This window comes from Lolium rigidum, chromosome 6, assembly GCF_022539505.1.
Source record: "Lolium rigidum isolate FL_2022 chromosome 6, APGP_CSIRO_Lrig_0.1, whole genome shotgun sequence".
NCBI classification, from domain to species: Eukaryota; Viridiplantae; Streptophyta; class Magnoliopsida; order Poales; family Poaceae; genus Lolium; species Lolium rigidum.
The window spans coordinates 111,052,041-111,071,026 of NC_061513.1; the positions used below are offsets into that span (position 1 = coordinate 111,052,041).

Consider the following 18,986-nt stretch of genomic DNA (forward strand, 5'->3'; position numbering starts at 1 on the left):
TCAATTAGCTGAGTCCTCCGGATCTTGCAGAGCCGTCGAACTTTTTGAAGTGATCGGGCAACTTAAATCCCGACGGAACTCGAGTTTTCGTACTCTCCTTGTGAAGCACGGCAAGCCGCACATATCCTCGTCGTTAAGCTCCGGGGATTGCCGATGATCCCTTACGCTTTGTCTTGCTCTATCGACCCTTGCTTGTGCTCCTGTGTCTCTTGCTCCGCTTGGTCCTTCGGGAACCGCGCTATTGCTGTCTTGCAGGTCGTGGACTATTTTGCCTTGCCGCTCCTTCGGGAGGCGTTGCTACGAACGCTGTCCCCATAGCTCCGACCCTCGCTAACGCCATATTGTATAATGTTTCCCTTGGATCTCTCGGGGGTGGCCTAGATGCGAGGATGTAAGCTTGTGTCGCCATATACCCGACTTACGGTGTCTTAGGGATAATATTTCCTCTTGTATCTATCGACATAAAGGACATGTCGAGGTTTTGAACCAAGTGCTCTCTTTACGCTTCGGGTATGTGTTGTAACCTTGATCTTCCTCTGTTCGAGCCTCCTGTGGCTATCACCCGAAACTCTAGATTGTCCACTTAGATCTGCCCTTCTCCTGCTGGATGCGAAGCTGCCTCCTTTCTCTGTTCAACTCAGTTGTCTGTTTTCTATTTCTCGAGCGGTTCGTGCGAGCCTATATTGATAAGCTTGCAGTTCTTGAGCTGTAGCTGTTGTCGTCATTGGCTCCGAACCATCTAGGGCTTTTGCCGCTCTATCCCAGGCTGCCTGTGGAAGTTGAACTCTGACGCGTGGTGTGGGCCCGACATATTTAGTGCCCATACCTCTCCTTAGATCTGAGGGATCGACAAAAGGATTACCCAACTCGTCGAAAGCCTCCGATGTTTCCTCTTGATTTTCGATAGCATAAATCCGATGATATTTGGTACTCGGATCTATGTTGGGTTTGGTGACATCATTGTTGAGATTGATGAAGACCTTGCCTACTGTGATGGATTTGTCGATGAAGTCGTAACTGTCGACATCGCTTGAGCCATCGCTTATATATGAGTCCGCGAGATGACTCAAACGATGTGTCACCGAAGATCTTGGCGAGTTTCTCTCTTGTTCGATGCTGACGTAACGTGTTGCCGAAGTTTCTTCTTCGACTCGGTTGACGATGCATAGCTTGAAAAATCAGAATCGACCGCCGACGATCCCGACGAAATCGGAATTTCGACACGATACGATCCTTCCTTCTCGACGCGAAAGTGAAACCTTCCGAACGTCATCTCCAAGGGCTCCGCCAGATACGCATATGCATCCAAACGGGAGGGTGGGTGAGGAACAAAATCAACAAGACCAGCAGCGATCTGTTTACCTCGATCCATAGTGTTGCTCCCGGTTGACGATGTCGAAGATCTTGAACGTGCCATCGAGATCAGATCCTTACGCCTCTAATTCCCACAGACGGCGCCAATTGACAAGGGATTAACTTGTCAATGCCTATGGATTGTAGGCTAGGGTTTAGTTAGAAGTAGAGGGCAAGTAGATCTCGAAGGTTTCAGCCGAAAAGTACTCGAAGAATATGAAAACTAGGGTTTGCAGACAATGATTCGATGATCTCCTCGTCCCTCGACTCCCCCTTTATATAAGAGGTGGATCCGAGGGTTTCGTTTTGTACAAGTTACAGAGTCCGGGACGGTTTCTAACTCATCCCGCCAGATTTACAAACAACACTTCCTATTACAATTCTACTTTCCTTAACATATCTTGGGCTCTCGAACCTTCTTATTCTTCGGGTAATGGGCCTTCGATAAACCCCGGGTACTATCTTTGGCAGGCCCATTTGGGATGCCTATGTCAATCGCGGCGCGCTAAACCTCTGCTAGCGGTGCGCTGTAAACAGCTAGCGCGCGCTGGGCCGTATTTTTCCCCGCCGGACGCGGCAAAATGCAGCGCGTGCGCGGGCGGAAAAAATCGTCCTCCGCCGGGCGCGGCAAAATACAGCGCGCGCGGGCGCGGAAAACAGTTTTGTATACTATTTTGCAATCACAAAGATCAAATAATCACACATAATTCATGAAACAAATAATGTACCATAATTTAAGTGGACACAAAGTGCAACATACATCACATAGTTCAAGAACGACACACAAAATGACGTAGTTCAACAATGACACACGACATATGGTTCAAATGGACAAAGTGGAACACATATCACAAATGCATATCACACTTCCGCATTTTCCAAGTCAACACCTTCTTCTTGTTCCTCGTCATCTTGGGTTGAAGGAGGAATAGTAGCATTCATGGAAGACATGAAGCCTCCCGGTGGTGCTCCCATACTCCCATACACACCACTCACCGAGCCTCCCATGGTTCCTCCAAAGACTCCTCCATAGCTTGGTCCTTCCATGCCGGCCATGCCTCCATAGCCTCCCATGCCGGCCATGCCTTCCATGCCGGCCATGGGCATGCTTCCCATGCCGGCCATGCCTCCCATGGTGGGCATGGGCATGCTTCCCATGCCGGCCATGCCTCCCATGCCTCCTCCAAACGTCGGCATGGCTCCTCCAAACATGCCTCCTCCAAACATGCCGGTAGTGGTAGTGTTCATGTTGGCTATCAACAATCTCTTTTTGGCCAACACTTCATCGCGAAGAAGGTTGATGTACTCTTTTTGCCTCTCATCCATATGGGAAGTATCCATCAAGAAAAGCTTCCTCTCCTCCTCCACTAGGCGTGCATGCTCCTCGGAGGCTTGCCTCTTCTCCTCCAAAGCCAACTTCTTCTCCTCATTGGCGGCAATCCTCTCCTCCAAAGCGGCTCTCCTAGCTTCAATAGCATCCATAGACTCTTTCTCCAAGTTTCGTTGCATCTTTCTATCTTCATTTGCTTGCAACCTTGCATTTGCAATCCTTTCCATAGCCATGGCAATGTCATCATCTCCGACCTTCTTTCCCTTCATTTCCTTGGCGGTCTTCCTACCATGCACATTCCTCCGCCCATTGTTGACGGAGTGAGGAGTGGAGCTTCTCTTCTTCCCTTCATCACTTGAATCATCATCATCGATGATTGTTGCATCACCGGTAGCATGGGCCGCCATAGTTGCCGCGTCCAACTTGCCGCGCGTCTTCCACTTCTCTTCATTCCCTAGCACATCATAGCAATGATGCAAGGTGAATGGCTTGCCAAGAATCTTGTTGCCTTTCTTGTTCTTCTTTCCCACATCCCTAAACAATCCTTGAGCCATGGAGTTCTACACATATGCGGAAAAGAAAATAGATGAGCTATATGAAGTAGAACCGTATTCTTCTCATATGAGCCATATGGTGAACATAGTAGAATGACTTACCCTATCATTCTCATTAGTGCCACTTGGATTGAGAACATCGATGTTGGCTTGCACGCTCGCCCATTTTTGGCAATCGGTGTTGATGCCGGACCAACGGGACCGAAGTGAGCGCATGGTTCGCTCGTTCCCACTTGTGTGTGTGTTGAAGTAGTCCGTCATCCTCATCCAATATGTTTCTCTTGTTTGATCGGTACCGGTTGTTGGATCCATTCCAATTGTCAACCACGTCTTGCAAAGCAACTTGTCCTCCGCCATGGTGTAGTTGGCGGACCGACCGGGAGGGCGAGTTTCAATCAACCCTTCTCCTTCCTCATCTACATCCTCATATTCCTCCTCTCCATCGGCGGCTTCATGCATGAACGAGGATCCAACATTCATTGTCTCCATGAATACCGCATCATCGACTCTACAATGCAATGAAATTCATCACTTCCCGGCTAGGTATGCATCTAAACTAGAATTTGGACAAAAAGTAGTGTTTTTTTTACCCCTCGGGCATTTCATCATGCACCGTATGTGCGCCCGGCGGAGGAGGAGGAGGAGGAGGAGGCGCCTGGTTCGTCGTCGTCGGGGGAGGCTGCGGCCGGCGGGGGACGGGCGCCTTCGCTTTCTTCGGCGGCGCGACGGCAGCGGGACCGATGTGCGGCCGTTTGTTCGACGGCGCCTTTCCCTCCTCGGCGCGGGCCGCGCGGCCATCGCGCGCGCGGCAGCGCGCTGCGTGCGGTGCCCGCGCGGCGGGATGAAGACGCGCGCGCAACAGCCGTTGCGTTGCCGCCGTCGGCGCCGCCGCTAGGGTTTGGCGGGGGTGCGGCGGAAGTGGCGGCGGCGGAGGGTGGGACGGAGTAGGGAGGGGTGCCGGAGGGGTCCTCCATCGTCGGGCACCGGCGGCGCGCGGAGACGACGGATTGGGCGCTCGGGCGGCAAGGCGGAAGAGGAAATTTCAGCGCGGGGGATTTTTCGCGCTTGGACGAGCGATGCCACGCGCTGTAGCCGACGCGCCAGATATGCCGCTCCGGATTGTGCAAAACGCCGCGCGCCCTAAAAAATTTACAGCGCCGCGCCGTTTACCGCTCCTGCTGGAGCGCGACATTCTGTCCCGCGCTATATCGGACGTTTTTATGCCGCGCGGCCTATATAGCGCGCCTGTTGGAGATGCTCTTATCATGCTACAGACCAACTAAGGTCACAACAATTCAGTTCCGTAGAGGACCGTGAGATCATGGATGTTACCCAATTGCTCAGATTTCAGCTCTGCAAGCTTCACTTGCACATTGGAGTATATTCTAGCCTTTGACTATAAAAGATATAGTACTTGAATGTGTTTATTAGCCATATCATTATTACAAATTGGTCTGATCAGTCTGATCACTACTAGACTATGAATAATTCGACCATGCCATAACGAAGGTGGTGTAAACCAATTAGAAAGAGCATTTCTAACGACCATTGAAACAGCCACTTCGGCCCTCTACGACTTGGCTGGTGGTGGTACTGCTGCTGTAGAGGAGTATAGAGACTTCAGCTGCCTGTGTATAAGCTTGCTGTCAGACACCGCTAACAGCTCCATCCCATCTGACCACCATTGCTCCAGCCCATGCGCTTCCATAAACTTCTGTGGGCCTTTTGACGACGTGACGAAGAGCTTCGCAACCACATCGCCAGCAATCTCACTCGCCTTGCGTTGCTGCTGCTGCTCGTCTGGTGCACCGTCGGGTCCGGTGGAAGAGGGAGCCGTGGAAGAGGGAGCGTTGTAGTGACAGCAGATGTAGTCACTGTTGTTCACATACAAGTGTGGCACCCATTTCTTCTCTGCGCGTAGTCTCTTCTTGATGCTACCATCCTCTTTTGCACTGTCAAGCGATGCTTCTTCCTTTGATGGCATACTTGCCTTTACTTTCTGCCACAGATAGCTGGCCTTCTCGCTCATGCTTCTTAGGCTCATGGCAAGTGAAACAGAAGGTGGATTGAACAGATGACAGTCGACGACGATTCCTTGCTTGGCAAGATCTTTGCATACCTGAAGGGCAAAACCAGCTCCCAACGAGTGCCCAGCAACAAAAACGTTTGTGCTCCCAAATCTATCAACTGCAGCCTTCAGTGCTTCTAAAGCGCCAGTGTATCTCACGGAACCTTTTAAGCTCTCCCAAACCAGGAAACGAAGATCGTCTTGCAGGTCTCTCTTGATTGTAGGTTTCTGCAGCAATGTTCCTCGGAGAGCTAACACTGCCCTTGGTGCGCCACTTGGTCTTAAGAGGATAAATTCAGACAATGCAGAAGCCCGATCCCACTCAAGAATGGCACCATATATTGAACCATCTCTCTCATCCACCAGTGTCTGTGTGACCTTGTACTTGAAGGACTTGCACCACTTTGGAGCAAGGCCATCCTCTTCTCCTTTCTGATCTTGCCTGTCTATTTCAAGAAGGTAGACTGCCTGAATGAAGCATGCCATCGCCATCCTTTTGTAATTTGGATCCTTCCTGCAAATGAGGCATTAGAAGAGTAAGGTCACATATACATCACATGGGTGTGTGTGTCAAAGTAAAGTTGGTGTTTCAGAGTTCAGAGCCACATTTATTGAAGTAAGAGCCAACTAAAGTTCCGAGAAAAGGAACATAAATCCTGTTTGAAATGGGTACTTCAACATTGGTATCAGACATTCAGGCTTCACATGAGTTACAGTTTGCAGTGATTATGTGTTTCCCAATCCCCACAAACTTCAGACTTCAGATTTGCTAATTTCTAATAGTGTTTCCCCAAAGCTCTGCAAGCTGGTGTCTGCTTGATGCTACAACATACTTGGCAGGAATAACCGATGTATATTTCTGTAGTTTGCAATTATTATGTGTTTCCCCCAATCCCCACAAACTTCAGACTTGGTAGTTCTGCAAGCTGGTGTCCCCTACATGCTAACATACGCTTGGCAGGCGTATGCTATGTATATTTCCCTTGCTTACTATTTTACATGATTATGGTACCTCTTTTCCACCGATTAGGTTGATGATACAATCTAAAATAGTTCATTTTTCTAACCTTGTTTATCTGGAAACTATGACCGACAGAGACACATGATTAGACTTTTCCCACGTCGCTGCGCTATTTAACATTGCATTAGCATACTAGAATCATGCTCCTCAAATACTCAGAATTAACCAACAAACTTGGCCTGCACAACACATAGCTTAATCTCGAAGCAAAACCAAGCTGGAAACCCAGAGCCATACTGCTAAACAAACAACGCGCGTTAACATAGCAGCAAAGTTCAGAACCAGGAAGGTACGCCGAGAATGCTATAAAATGGGAAGGTACTCCTATATGCCTACCAAGGGAGGACGAGCTGGTTCAAGGAAACTTAACTAGCTGGGTTCAAAGTTTGTCTATAAGAGCAAGACGCTGGCCCTAAGAAAAGGTGGGGAGCATGCGCAGGTCCATCGCCCACGAAACAGGAAACAGAATGGAGGGCAATCCTTTGTTTCTAGTCTTCTAACCTTTACTTGAAGGCATAGTACAACTAGAGAAACCTTACAAAAAAAGTAGAGAAACGTAATGACCTTCATCTAAAGTTACGAGAAAAAGGAACATAAATCCTGTTTGAAATGGGTACTACAACATGGTATCAGATATTCAGGCTTCACATGAGTTACAGTTTGCAATGATTATGTGTTTCCCAATCCCCACAAACTTCAGACTTGCTAATATCTAATAGTATTTCCCCAAAGCTCTGCAAGCTGGTGTCTACTTGATGCTATAACATACTTGGCAGGAATGACCGATGTATATTTCTGTAGTTTGCAGTTATTATGTGTTTCCTAATCCCCACAAACTTCAGACTTGCTAATTTTAATACTCCCTCCATCCCCCCCCCCCAAAAAAAAAGCTGCTCAACATTTTCTAGATATCTAGAAAAAATTGAGCAGCTTTTTTAGGTACGCCCAAAGCTCTGCAAAGCTCGTGTCTGCTTCATGCCAACATATAAGCGATGCATACTTCTGTAGTTTACATGATTATGACACCTCATGTCCACCGATTAAGATTACAATCTAGAATATGTCGATTTCCCGATTAAGTTGTGCAAGCTGGTGTGCCCCTTTCATGCCGACATATTCTTGGCAGGAATATGCTATGTATATTTCCCTTGCTTACTATTTTACATGATTATGGTACCTCTTTTCCACCGATTAGGTTTATAAAATCTAGAATACATCATTTTTCTACCCTTGCTTATCTGGAAACTATGACCGACAAGGAACACATGATTAAACTTTTCCCACGTCGCTGAGCTATTTTACATTGCATTAGCATACTAGAATCATGCTCCTCAAATATACTCAGAATTAACCAACAAACTTGGCCTGCACAACAAGCTTAATCTCGAAGCAAAACCAAGCATGAAACCCAGAGCCATAATGCTACACTAGACAAACAGCACGTGTTAACATAGAAACAAAGTTCAGAACCAGGAAGGTACCCCGAGAATGCTGTAAAATGGGAAGCTACTCCTATATTCCTACCAAGGGAGGACGCGTTGGTTCAAGGAAACTTAACTAGCTGGGTTCAAAGTTTCCGTCTAAGAGCAAGATGCTGTCCCTAAGAAAAGGTGGGGGCATGTGCAGGTCCATTGCCCACGGAACAGGAAACAGAATGGAGGGCAATCCTTTGTTTCTTGCCATGAAACCTTTACTCGGAGGCATAGTAGAGCTAGAGCAACCTAATAAAAAAAAAGGTAGAGAAACGTAATGACCTTCATATCCCAGGTAACACCAGAATATCAGGAAATCACCACCCCACTATCCTTGAAGGTAGCCTGAAATGCAGTAAGTTTACATAGCGCCCTGTAAAGGGAATGAGACTGCAGACAACTTCCATCTCCTGAAATTTGTACTGCATCATACCACGGTGCACTGCAAATTGCATCTAGACCAGTGAAATGTGTGTGGTCCCGTGATTTAATAATCAACGAAAGCCGGCAAGTGTCATGTCGATTCTGGACAGTAAACTGGCTTGGCAGGATGAACATTGCAATTGGACGGCGGTTCGTAAGCCAAATCTCCTTCTACATCTCAGCAGTTGCCCAAATTGGCGAATCGCCGCAGGTTCAACGAATCCAGAGCACGTGCCCAACTCATACTCCCCGATACGATACACCCCGTCTCCATCCCAGAAGGAAACTAACTGCAAGGGAGGAAAGAATTACCAGCTGGATCTGATGATCTCCCTCCAGTTGGGCAGCGGCAGGTTGCGCGGGCCGGAGACGTGGAAGGCGTAGGGGTGGCCCTCGACCTGGGCGTCCGCCGCGGCCACCACCACGGCCTCGCCGCCGCACCTCCCCCCGCCCCCGCCCTCCTCCACCACCACCATCACCTCCTCCTCCGCATCCGCCTTCACCGCCTCATCCACGACCGTCGCCAGGTCCATGGCCATCGCGGCGCGGACCAGCCCTCGCGTCCGGTCGTGCGGGGGAAGGAGAAGGCGTGGGGCGCGTGAGCGAATAATCTGCGGCAGCGGTCGAGCCGGCGCGGGGGAAGAGGACGAGAATGTCGTCAAGGCGGGGGGAGGGCGGCGCCGGAGGATTCGTGGGGACCGGGAGAGGGAGAGCGTGGTGGTGCTCGTGTGCGGGGCAAGTATATCTGGGATCTCGACGAGGAGGCAGCGCCCAACGGTCATGTTTTGGAAAGGGTATCAGAAACCGGGTTTAATGATGGAGACGTGGCTGGGGCAAAGTGGGGGTTTCAAGTATGCTTTCCTTGTTGGACTTGTTCCACCGTGCCCGGTTTACCAGAAATTTTGGTCGGGCGATTCGGGGTTTCGAGATTTCCAGAGAAAACTCCTGAAAATTGCCCGAAAACCCGAAATCTCGGGTAATCCCGAACGGCCCGATTTAGCACGGTGACGCGCGGACAAGTTGAGGCAGCGGCGGCCGGCGAGATGCGAGGGTTGAGGGTGGCCGCCGACTCGCCTCCGCCGAGCGCGTCTCGGGCGGTTGCTAGGTCGGGAGATCGGGGAGGGGGAGACGCCGGCGTGCGGCTGTGCGGTGAGTTGGGTCGAGCCGCCGCGCCGAGGAACGAGGAGAGGTCGTGGACTGCGGGAGTGCGGCGTGCGGCGGTGCGGCACGAACTGCCTGGCGTGCGTGCGTGTGACTGACTGTGTGGGCTATGCGGCCTGGGCCTGTGCGGGGCTGCTGGGTTCGAAATTTCACTACTGGGCTGGGCTAAAACTTCACAAAGTTTATATTCTTTTTTTGCGAGACACAGAGTTTATATTCGAAGGTTATAATACTGCAAACATGCCGTGAACTTGTTTAAGGTTATATACATGTAGACCCTATTTAGTGTACAGATACATTTAAATTTAAATGAATCCTCGACAATTCTTTATGGATAGAGGGAATAGCATAAAATCACTACTTTTCAAGCTAAATTTTAACCTTGGTACCACCTTACTTTTGGTAGAAACAAACACCGCACTTTGTCGAGGTTTTCGCAAAAAAAAACACTAAACTCGCTCTAAGCACAAGTTGACAGCGATTCCGATAGTCAGGGCCGATGTGAGACAAAGGATTTGGGGAACGCTCGACACCCAATAGGGTTGGCGTTGGTTTATATTTATAGTGTACAAGAGTTACAATACATGTACAAATACGGAAGCTATTATATACAGTCTAACAGCTGACATGGCTAAAAAAAATTAGGAGAGAGACATGTCCCATATGTCATAATAATTAAGAAAATCAAAACATTTGAAGAAAATGAAAGGAAATTGAAAATCTCGAAAAATGAACCGGGAGGTTCCTCCCAACTTACCCACCCCCACCAGCGCCGCCCATCCGCGAGGCAGGCCCATGACACCCTCCAATCCACATCTATGACGTCCTCACCACAGCCCTGATCGCGGCAAGGGCCACTGACTTGCGCCCGCTCGTAGCCAAGGAAAATCACTGCGTCGCCCCTGCTAGCAAACGAGTGTCATCTCCGTATACCATGCTTGTCGTCAAGGGAAAGTGACGTGCCATGCTCCGTACCCCTACTCGCTGCCGAGTAAATCCCAGCGCTGTCAACTTCATCGGGTTTGGAGAAGAACGCCAGATGGGGACTGGCTCGGCTCCGTCAGACGTTGTTGCTCCCTCGCGTCATCTCTTCACGCTTAACCGCTCCATCATCTTCCTCCTCGATGAAAGAATCGATCCGGGGTGCGGTGAATCGATGGCCATGAACTCGTCTTCTCGAGCTCCGGCTGCCGCTTGTTGTCGCTATTTTCGTTGCATCTATGCTCCCCTTCCCTTGCTGGACCTCCGACGAAGCTCGGGGGATTTCTTGGTTCGGAAGGACCTCCTCCTGTCCTCCTTTGTGTCCCATAGCTCCTGCCCGCCGAGATCCGCCATCTTCTTTCGCTCCAGTGGTCATCCCCGTCCATGTCTAGCAGGAGGGAGGTTGGGGAAGGTGTGAGGAGGGGATGCCTCGTCGGAGTACGACGGTGGGAGTACTCCAGCGACAAGGGTGGCAGGTAGGCCAGTGATGGTGCCATAGAAGTGTCGTGGGAGTGGATGATGAGAACCTCCCAATTCCCCTTTTTATATTTCCGTTTTTTCTTTTCTTCAAATATTTTGATCTTTATTAATCAGGTAAGTGAAGTGTGTCCTAGTATGTCAACAAATTGGCACCGATAGGTAGATCCCACCTATCAGTTTTCGTGTCAATTCGGATCAATATGTGATTAGTGGTTTTTTGCGAAAACCTCGACAAGATATAAATTTTTTCTACCGAAATATAAAGTGGTACTCCTACCGAATTTAAAAATTTGCCTGAAAAGCGTGATTTTATCTCCGAGGCTTTCCATTTAATTCGGGCTACACGGGGTGTTGTTCGATCGTGGTATGGAAGGAGTTGGCGGGCCGAGTCGAGCCCGGCCCACCTGAGTCATGTCATGGACGGCAATCTCTTTGTGACTTTGTCTGCATTGTGTTCAGAGACGGTAAATAAAAGGAAGGAATTCAGAAACTTGCGGCGCACACAGTCGAGCCCGGGGCCTCCAATATCCACCGCCCTCCAGATCCAGCCCGGATCCATCCAGAACTCGCCGTCCTCCCCTCCGACTCCGAGATGCCACGCGCACCGAAGAACCGCGCCCCCGCCAAGCGCAAGCGCCGCCGCCGCCCCCGCCGCGGCAAGGGCGCGGCCGCCGACGCGCCCGACTGCTTCTCCAGCCTCCCCGACGACGTCCTGCTCGCCATCACCAGCCGCCTCCCGACCCGCCTCGTCGTCTCGCTCTCCGCCCTCTCCCACCGCTACCGCAACCTCCCCGCCATGCTGCCCCGCCTCGACTCCCTCCTCCTCCGCGCGGCCCCCTTCCCGCTCCCGCTGCCCGCCACCCCGCCGCGCCTCCTCCGCCGCCTCGACATCGCCCCGACCAAGCGCGTCAAGCCCTCCGACTTCCGCCGCGCCATCGAGAGCGCCGCCGACCACGGCGTCTCCGAGCTCGCCGTCCGCCTGCGCCGCCGCGTCTGCCTGCCCAAGCGCGTCTTCGCCATCCGCTCCCTCACCGTGCTCTCCCTCAACACCTGCGCCGTGCCGCGCCTCTCCGCCGTCGCCTGCGCCGCCCTCCGCACCCTCAAGCTCCACCGCGTCTTCGTCAACCAGGACATCGTCACCGCCATCCTCTCCGCCGCCACCGGGCTCGACACGCTGGAGATGGTCTTCTGCACGGGCTTGATCGGCGGGTGCACCGTGGAGTCGTCCTCGGTGAAGACCTTCTTGTTTAGGCCAGCTCTCGAGCAGAAGGCCGTCACGCTGACCGCCACGGGGCTGAGGACGATCACGGTCTACACGCGACCCAAGACGCAGAAGGTGCAGCTGGCGCCTTCGCCCGATGTCAGGAAGGCATACCTGCACGTCGCCAAGTTCCGGGAGAAGATCTCCTTCAGGATGCGCCCGTTCTTGGATGCTGCCGCGCGCCTAGCTTGCCTCACTCTCAGAGGCTTTTCCATGCTGGTGAGCTCTCTTGCATCCATCATACGATCTAGTACTACTTAATTTATTACCTGCTGCATTGTGTTTCTCGCAATGTTAATTTATCTACATCTGGACTTGGTTGCTATCCATGATTAAATCACTGGTCAAAATATGCTTAGTCTTTAGATTGATGCCATCTGATGAATGAAAGCCACAGCAAGGCTACAGGTTCCTTGGTACTGATGTAGTATTGCAGATGTGTCCTTGCCTTGCCAGAAGCCAGTGATCCATGTAGGTCAAGCACTCAAACTGTGAAATCAGTCGAAAACTATTAATTAGTATAAACTTGAGTATTCATGGTTGTTATGCAGTAGGATTGTGACATCTGATAATTTGTAGATGCAGTGGAGGTACTTATGATACTTGGTATGATGCACTGAATTCTTATGTTTAACTGCTTCTGGTAAAGACGGTTCACTGATTCATGTAAATGTAACAAATAGAACTAAATTTATTGCTTGCTGCATTGTGTTTCTTGCAGTGTTAATTTGTCTAGATCTGTACTTGGTTGCTATCCATGATTAAATCACTGGTCACAATATGCTTAGTCATTAGATTGATGCCATCTGCTGAATGAAAGCCACAGCAAGGCTATCTCATCAACATCGGCTGCTGCAATTTATGATGATTGCTTAATCTTATGGAGTGGTTTTGGTAGAGTTACGGTTGAGTATTGTAATAGGGAGGCCAACAAGGTTGCACATGAACTAGCTAGGAGTGCTTTAGTTTCAAATTCTTCATGTATTTGGGTGGAGGAACCCCCTAGTTTTATACTGAACGCTTTTGTAAACGATGTAACTATGTTTGCAAATCAATAAAGCTAGCCGAATGACATTCCTTGAAAAAAAAGGCTACAGGTTCCTTGCTGATGTATTGCAGATGTGTCCTTGCCTTGCCAGAAGCCAGTGATCCATGTAGGTCAAGCACTCAAACTGTGAAAACAGTCGAACACTGTTAATTAGTATAAACTTGAGTAATGAACTTGATTCATGGTTGTTATGCAGTAGGATTGTGACATCTGATAATTTGTAGATGCAGTGGAGGTACTTATGATACTTGGTATGATGCATTGAATTTTTATGTTTAACTGCTTCTGGTAGTAAAGACGATTCACTGATTCATGTAAATGTAACAAATAGAACTTAATTATATTAAGCTTATCTGATCTGCAGATATGCTATCTCGTTTTTTAATCTCATATGTATTGTTGTGCCCTCATTCTTTGTAGCTGTTAGCTGATGAATATGAAGATACTGCCAAGTTGCCAGTTACATTTCAAGACTTGAGGACACTATCAGTGAGCTTGGATTTCTCGAGCGAATCAGAAGTTGTTCTCCTGGCGAAGCTGCTTGAGAGCTGTCCTAACCTACAACAGTTGACTGTTTCGGTATGCATCTTTACCACTCCTGAGTTTCATCGAGAGGTTAATTATTAACACACCTTCTTCCATGCTAGGCTGCTGAAAATAAGAAGAAAGATGCGCGCCTTCAGAAAGATGTGTGCCTTGAGGCTAATCTCAAGGGGATGCTGGCAAATGTATCATGCATAACTGGGAGCCTGGCGCAGATCACCTTTCTTGGATTCAAGTCTGAACAATATCAGAAGGACCTCCTCTTTTGCCTATTAAATCGAACAGCTAATCTGAAGAAGATTGGAGTGCAGTTTCCAGAGAGCGAGGAAGCTGTTGTGAGGTGGGCTTTGCAAAATAGGAAAGCCCCAATCGAGAGAAAATCTACTCTGTATAACCTCCGCTTCTTGGAGTTGGAGTATGGCTCATAGTTTACACATAGGTAGGTAGGTTTGTGCGACATCACATGTACCCTTTCCATGTACATACATTAGTTATAACTTGCTTGTGGACATGACATGGCATCATTGCAATCTTGAGTGGTTGCATTCTTTAAATATTTAGGTGAAAGTTAGAACACAGCGGAGATTTGAGACAAAGTACACTAAAGATTAGATCTGTGAAAAAAAAAACAGAATAGATGAAAATCTGTGGTGTGGATTCTATTGCATAAGGACAGAGGATTTACTCGGATGAGGCAGCAGAATAGATGAAAATCTGGGGCGTGGATTCCATTGCATGAGGATAGAGGATTCACTCCTCGGATGAGCCAGCAGAATAGACGTAAATCTGGGTCGTGGATTCCATTGCGTAAGGATAGAGGATTCACTCCATGAGCCCTTGTGGTAACAAAACATAAGTTGCTTTATTGCTTCTTGTATAGTTTTCAACAGCTCGGTATAATGTTACACACAGGTAGTACACGAACAATCAAACAAGCATGCCACGCACCAAAACCATTATGCCGTGCATGGTCAGAGAGGGGTGCTGCTGGGTTATGTGGTGATTACTGTGAAGGTTTTGCATAGACCGTCTGCTCGTATTTGCCGTTCCACCTGCATATGGGTGACGTTTAAGGAGTAAATTATCGAGGTTAGATATGTAAAATTTGATTGTGAGAAAATTTTGGATTCAGTCACCTGTTTGAATCATCAGATGGGACTTGGAGCTCATGTTCTGAGCTGAATTGTTTGAAAACACGTTCAATGTCTTCACTCTTCACCTCTTCAATGGTGGTTGGACTCCACTATATTGAGATAATAAAGTAATTCAGAAGAACAAATGTGTGACAAAAATATGCTGGATATCGGAGAGAGGGAAAGAGATACTACTGACCTTAGGGGCATTATCTTTGTCGATGCTCAGAGCTCTAATACCCTGTCACGAGATCAAATGAAATTGGCAAGATGCAGTCAGAAGGTTCATTCAAGTCGAGATAATTCTTATTCGCTGTACAGTCGCAATACCTCATAGACATCACCAGTAACGACAGATCGTAGGATGTTAATTGTTAGTCTGAATTCCTTCTTCAAACATTCAGGAAGACTCTGCTTCCGACCTTCTCTAACCTGCAGAGTTCAAAAGAAATCATAAAACAATGGCTTGCCTTCTGCGAGCAAGCGAATCACAACAATGATATCGCATAAATATATTCCATACAACATTATTTTGCACTACAGTAAATCAATCTTGAACCAAAATAACTATTGATGTGATTATCAATGAGACGTCAATTCTACAATAAGCAAAGGCTGGCAGTGTAAGCACAAATCTACATAAAAAACCAAATATGAAACCAACAAACATTAACAAATCATGGATGGTGCAAGAATTTTTACCGATCGCAGTGTGACCTTCAATGCAGTAGGAGATGATCTTCTCATACTCTTCAGAACTGGAGCTATCCATTGGTTTCCATCGATGCTGGCTTTTGATTCCTACATCAAATAAAATACTGATTTAAGTTATGCAGATAAAAAGAACCATTCATCTCATTATGCGACAGTGGTTTGTACATGACTTCAGAAGGGTGATTTGAGATGATTTTATCTTAGAGGAGCGAAGAATAGTGAGTGTATTGTTTCTGGCTTCCTGCTGTGTAGGTGAACCATAGAACCAGCATGATAAACGAATGATAACATCCTTGTAGAGCTAAAAGGCTAGGTGTTGAGTGAATAAATCAAACTTTTTTATTTTTCAAAAGTTTCAGTATCATATGAAGATGTGAAAATTCAGTGCTCCAAAAGGGATCTTCTGATATGTAATAGAATGTAGAACAAGTAATACCCGATTGATAGTGCTGAACAACATATCAAGTAAATTGACAGATTGCATTTTTCAGAGAAGCAATAATGTGAAGAGTTTGCGTCATAAGTGCTGAAGCCTTACAAGTGATTTCACGATCTCCTCAACAGTCTCGGCTGAGAAACATTTGTCGATAGTCGGAAGCCTATCAACAATCGACATCCCCGTGTTAGATTGGTTCCAATGTAATTGAATAATTACTACACTATATTGACTAAGGAAACATGTTTCAAATGAGTAAACCCTAATTTCAACAAATAACAGAATTGTTATATTTCGGAAGAAATAATCATCCTTAACTTGTTCAAAATGCTCTCTTGATCAATTTGAACATCCGTGGAGAATTCCTCAATGACAGCCCGGATAGCAGACTCATCACCTGTGTTTACATTCAGTAGTCGTCTTTCTAGCTCTTCCAATTTCTGCCACACATATCATAATCTAGTCAAACTACAAACAGCCCAATATCAGCAAATAACACTGATTAGTCAAGCTACAGGTAGAGAATATCAGCTATTTTGCTCGCAATCAAGTACAAAATAACGCAAACAAGCAATTTAGAGTCTTACTTCAGAAAGGACAAAATGAGTAGCAAGACCAGCAGCAATCATTTCTTTTGCACTCAGTCTAGCACCAGTCAGAGCCAGGTACTCCCCTAAAAGTGAAGCAAAAAGATAATAAGCTGATTGAAACTGATATTGCTATGTGCTAAGTTGTGCATCATATCGCCACATTGCCCTAATTTATGTTTAATATGCCATGACCAATTTTTCTCATGCCTAAATTTATTCATACGATAGTCCCAAAATATGCCATAAAAAGTACTAGGGGCCTGTGAATGGAAAATTCAATTCAATTACCTAAATATCCAGGGAGCCGAGAATGGATATAAGAAAAACTACAATCTGTGTGTAGTCCAACACTTGCCTCAGGAGTGGCAAAAACCTAGGAAAACAGAGATGATCCTTAGAGAAACTCCAGAAAGAATATTTTAACACACTGTAGTTATATTAATAATGAATTGGATAATTGGATCTTGTTCAAGAAATGCACAAGTATTAATTTCCAAGATTCACATGCTTTAGATAATCGCTAGAAAGTAATACATGTAGCAGACAAACATTTGAAAAATCTTTAACCCAATTTATATTAAAAAAATAGACCATAATTGTAGCATAAAAAAGTTGGGATAGTGTCTCTCACTGTTTTCTCTGTGACAACTGCAAATTTCAGGGGAGCAACCAAGGCTGCCCCTCCACCCATCGCAAGTCCATTAACAAGAGCCACCTGCATGAATGTAAAACCGTGTATTTTCAGAATAGAGCTTTCCAGCAGTGCAAACAATGTTCCTCAAACATGTTATGAGTGCATCACCGTGGTTTTCTTATATGTATGAATATGATAGCAGAGCCAGTACATCCTATACACAACCTCGAGGCAGGAATCATCTGCAAAGGAGTCATATTCAAAACTCCAAACAGACGTGCTTTGTTACAAGCAAATGCAAAAAGTTGATGATGCAAATCAAACTATACAGCATGACAGAAGTAATGAATGCATGTTTTATAACTGCTATACCCTGACAACCGCACCTGATCTCCCTTCATAGAACATCTTTAGGTCCCCACCGGCAGAAAATGCGCGTCCAGCTCCCTGTTCATGATCAAAATCACATTCAGAGTTTCAGACAAAACTTGTTGGATATACCATTTTCCATGTGTTACGATTAGCGGATATATACTCTACGCAGAGTGAAGTGCAAATTTTTTTGGTTGCATCAAATATCCTTAAAATCTTCCTCCTACAGCAAACAAGGATACTGTCTCCATGTCCTATTCCTAAATACCAGCCTGGTTACCATCCTCCTAGGGCAAAACATTTTTGGGCGAAAACACAAAAAGCATTGCATTTCGATGCATTGATAAAAAAAAAGAGTTCTACAAAACATGCTATATACTGCTAACCACCAGTCCACGTTACCATCCTAGAGCAGTATGGAAGGTTAAAGACGGGCCCTGTGACTGTACCATACATGATACATGCATGTTGTGCGAGGTGCAAAAGCTACTATAACTGAATGTTTACAAGGCTTCTTAGATTTGTATGTTCAGGGACAGAGGATACGCACCTTGAAGATGACCAGCTTGGCATCATCATCTTTCTCCCATTTCTCCAACAATTGGGCTAGAATATAGACCTACAAGCAGAACAACCGAACACAGACAAACAATCGCAACTCACTCTTAGCAATCCACGGGCTGCAAAACCATTTCTAACCAAACTGCTCCCGAGCCAAAGATGACTTCGGGAACGGAAGAGAGCGCACCACTCTATCGGAGATACCGTTCAGCTGGCGCGCGCGGTTGAGGGTGACCACCCTCACGCCGTTGATCTCCTGCCCGAGCACGACCTGCGCAAAGGGTCGGGTTGCCGCGTCCGCTCCTTCAGTCAGCTGATCGATCAAATCGCGACGGGAAAAGAGAAGCCAAGAATCGTGACGGAGCATTACCTCGTCGGGGTTCGCTTGTTCCTGGGCCATGAGGAGTCCGGAGGTGGAGATCTCTCAGGTGCGTACCGGCAAGCGAGGTGAGGTTGATGAATTGCAGTTGGTGAAGGGAGCGTGGGTGTGGGAGAGAAGAAGGCTAGCAGAGTGGGTAGGTGACGGTAGTGGAACTGAAAGGTGAGTCGTAGATTGGGGTAGGTGCGTGCGAGTTGCGACGGGTTGGAATGTGAGACTAGGGGTTTGACTACTATCATCTCTAGCATTTACCGTGCGATCTGTAAAACACTATAGTTTCTCGATTTTTTAGGATTTTATCAGCAAATTCAGGATAATCATTTTATCCCGGTTTGTCTTTTAGTTTCCACATGTGTTGCTTCATCTAACTTGGTGTTCGATTAATGAAATATGTGGTTACTCTAAAAAAAAACTCGTATTTACGAGTCGACAAACCGCTGGCGCGTTACTTTTTTTTTTTGAAAAGGGAGAG

At 47.2% G+C, this 18,986-nt stretch overlaps 3 protein-coding genes across 3 annotated transcripts; 1 reads left to right on the forward strand and 2 right to left on the reverse strand.

The window, feature by feature from the left end:
- Positions 1–4,712: 4,712 nt before the first annotated feature.
- LOC124663117 (GDSL esterase/lipase At4g10955-like) lies at positions 4,713–8,760 on the reverse strand. Its single transcript, XM_047200858.1, has 2 exons — positions 8,534–8,760; positions 4,713–5,819 (listed from the first exon to the last, which is right to left on the reverse strand). Exons 1-2 carry the CDS (start codon positions 8,758–8,760, stop codon positions 4,808–4,810), a joined length of 1,239 nt encoding a protein of 412 aa, XP_047056814.1. The 3' UTR covers positions 4,713–4,807.
- A 2,675-nt stretch (positions 8,761–11,435) lies between these two features.
- On the forward strand, positions 11,436–14,249 carry LOC124663118 (putative F-box/LRR-repeat protein At4g15060). The gene is made up of 3 exons (XM_047200860.1): positions 11,436–12,323; positions 13,573–13,731; positions 13,800–14,249. The coding sequence occupies exons 1-3, from the start codon at positions 11,436–11,438 to the stop codon at positions 14,121–14,123; spliced, it is 1,371 nt and encodes a 456-aa protein (XP_047056816.1). The 3' UTR covers positions 14,124–14,249.
- Positions 14,250–14,538: 289 nt separating this feature from the next.
- Positions 14,539–18,619, reverse strand: LOC124665270 (3-hydroxyisobutyryl-CoA hydrolase-like protein 5). The gene is made up of 15 exons (XM_047202692.1): positions 18,506–18,619; positions 18,323–18,406; positions 18,125–18,193; positions 17,589–17,649; positions 17,371–17,444; positions 17,200–17,283; positions 16,857–16,941; positions 16,566–16,651; positions 16,297–16,418; positions 16,081–16,141; positions 15,531–15,629; positions 15,159–15,260; positions 15,028–15,069; positions 14,832–14,938; positions 14,539–14,747 (listed from the first exon to the last, which is right to left on the reverse strand). The coding sequence occupies exons 1-15, from the start codon at positions 18,533–18,535 to the stop codon at positions 14,699–14,701; spliced, it is 1,155 nt and encodes a 384-aa protein (XP_047058648.1). The 5' UTR covers positions 18,536–18,619; the 3' UTR covers positions 14,539–14,698.
- Positions 18,620–18,986: the final 367 nt, after the last annotated feature.

What these genes read in the sequence shown, in the direction of transcription:
- LOC124665270 (XM_047202692.1), bottom strand. Translation starts at nt 18,535, where the DNA reads ATGGCCCAGGAACAAGCGAACCCCGACGAG. An exon ending in CTCATTTTGTCCTTTCTGAA is followed by an intron (nt 16,419 to 16,565) that starts GTAAGACTCTAA and finishes TATGTGTGGCAG; the next exon opens with AAATTGGAAGAGCTAGAAAG. An exon ending in ACAAAGATAATGCCCCTAAG is followed by an intron (nt 14,939 to 15,027) that starts GTCAGTAGTATC and finishes ATCTCAATATAG; the next exon opens with TGGAGTCCAACCACCATTGA.
- LOC124663117 (XM_047200858.1), bottom strand. Translation starts at nt 8,760, where the DNA reads ATGGCCATGGACCTGGCGACGGTCGTGGATGAGGCGGTGAAGGCGGAT. An exon ending in GAGATCATCAGATCCAGCTG is followed by an intron (nt 5,820 to 8,533) that starts GTAATTCTTTCC and finishes CCTCATTTGCAG; the next exon opens with GAAGGATCCAAATTACAAAA.
- LOC124663118 (XM_047200860.1), top strand. Translation starts at nt 11,436, where the DNA reads ATGCCACGCGCACCGAAGAACCGCGCCCCCGCCAAGCGCAAGCGCCGC. An exon ending in TCAGAGGCTTTTCCATGCTG is followed by an intron (nt 12,324 to 13,572) that starts GTGAGCTCTCTT and finishes CATTCTTTGTAG; the next exon opens with CTGTTAGCTGATGAATATGA. An exon ending in TACAACAGTTGACTGTTTCG is followed by an intron (nt 13,732 to 13,799) that starts GTATGCATCTTT and finishes CTTCCATGCTAG; the next exon opens with GCTGCTGAAAATAAGAAGAA.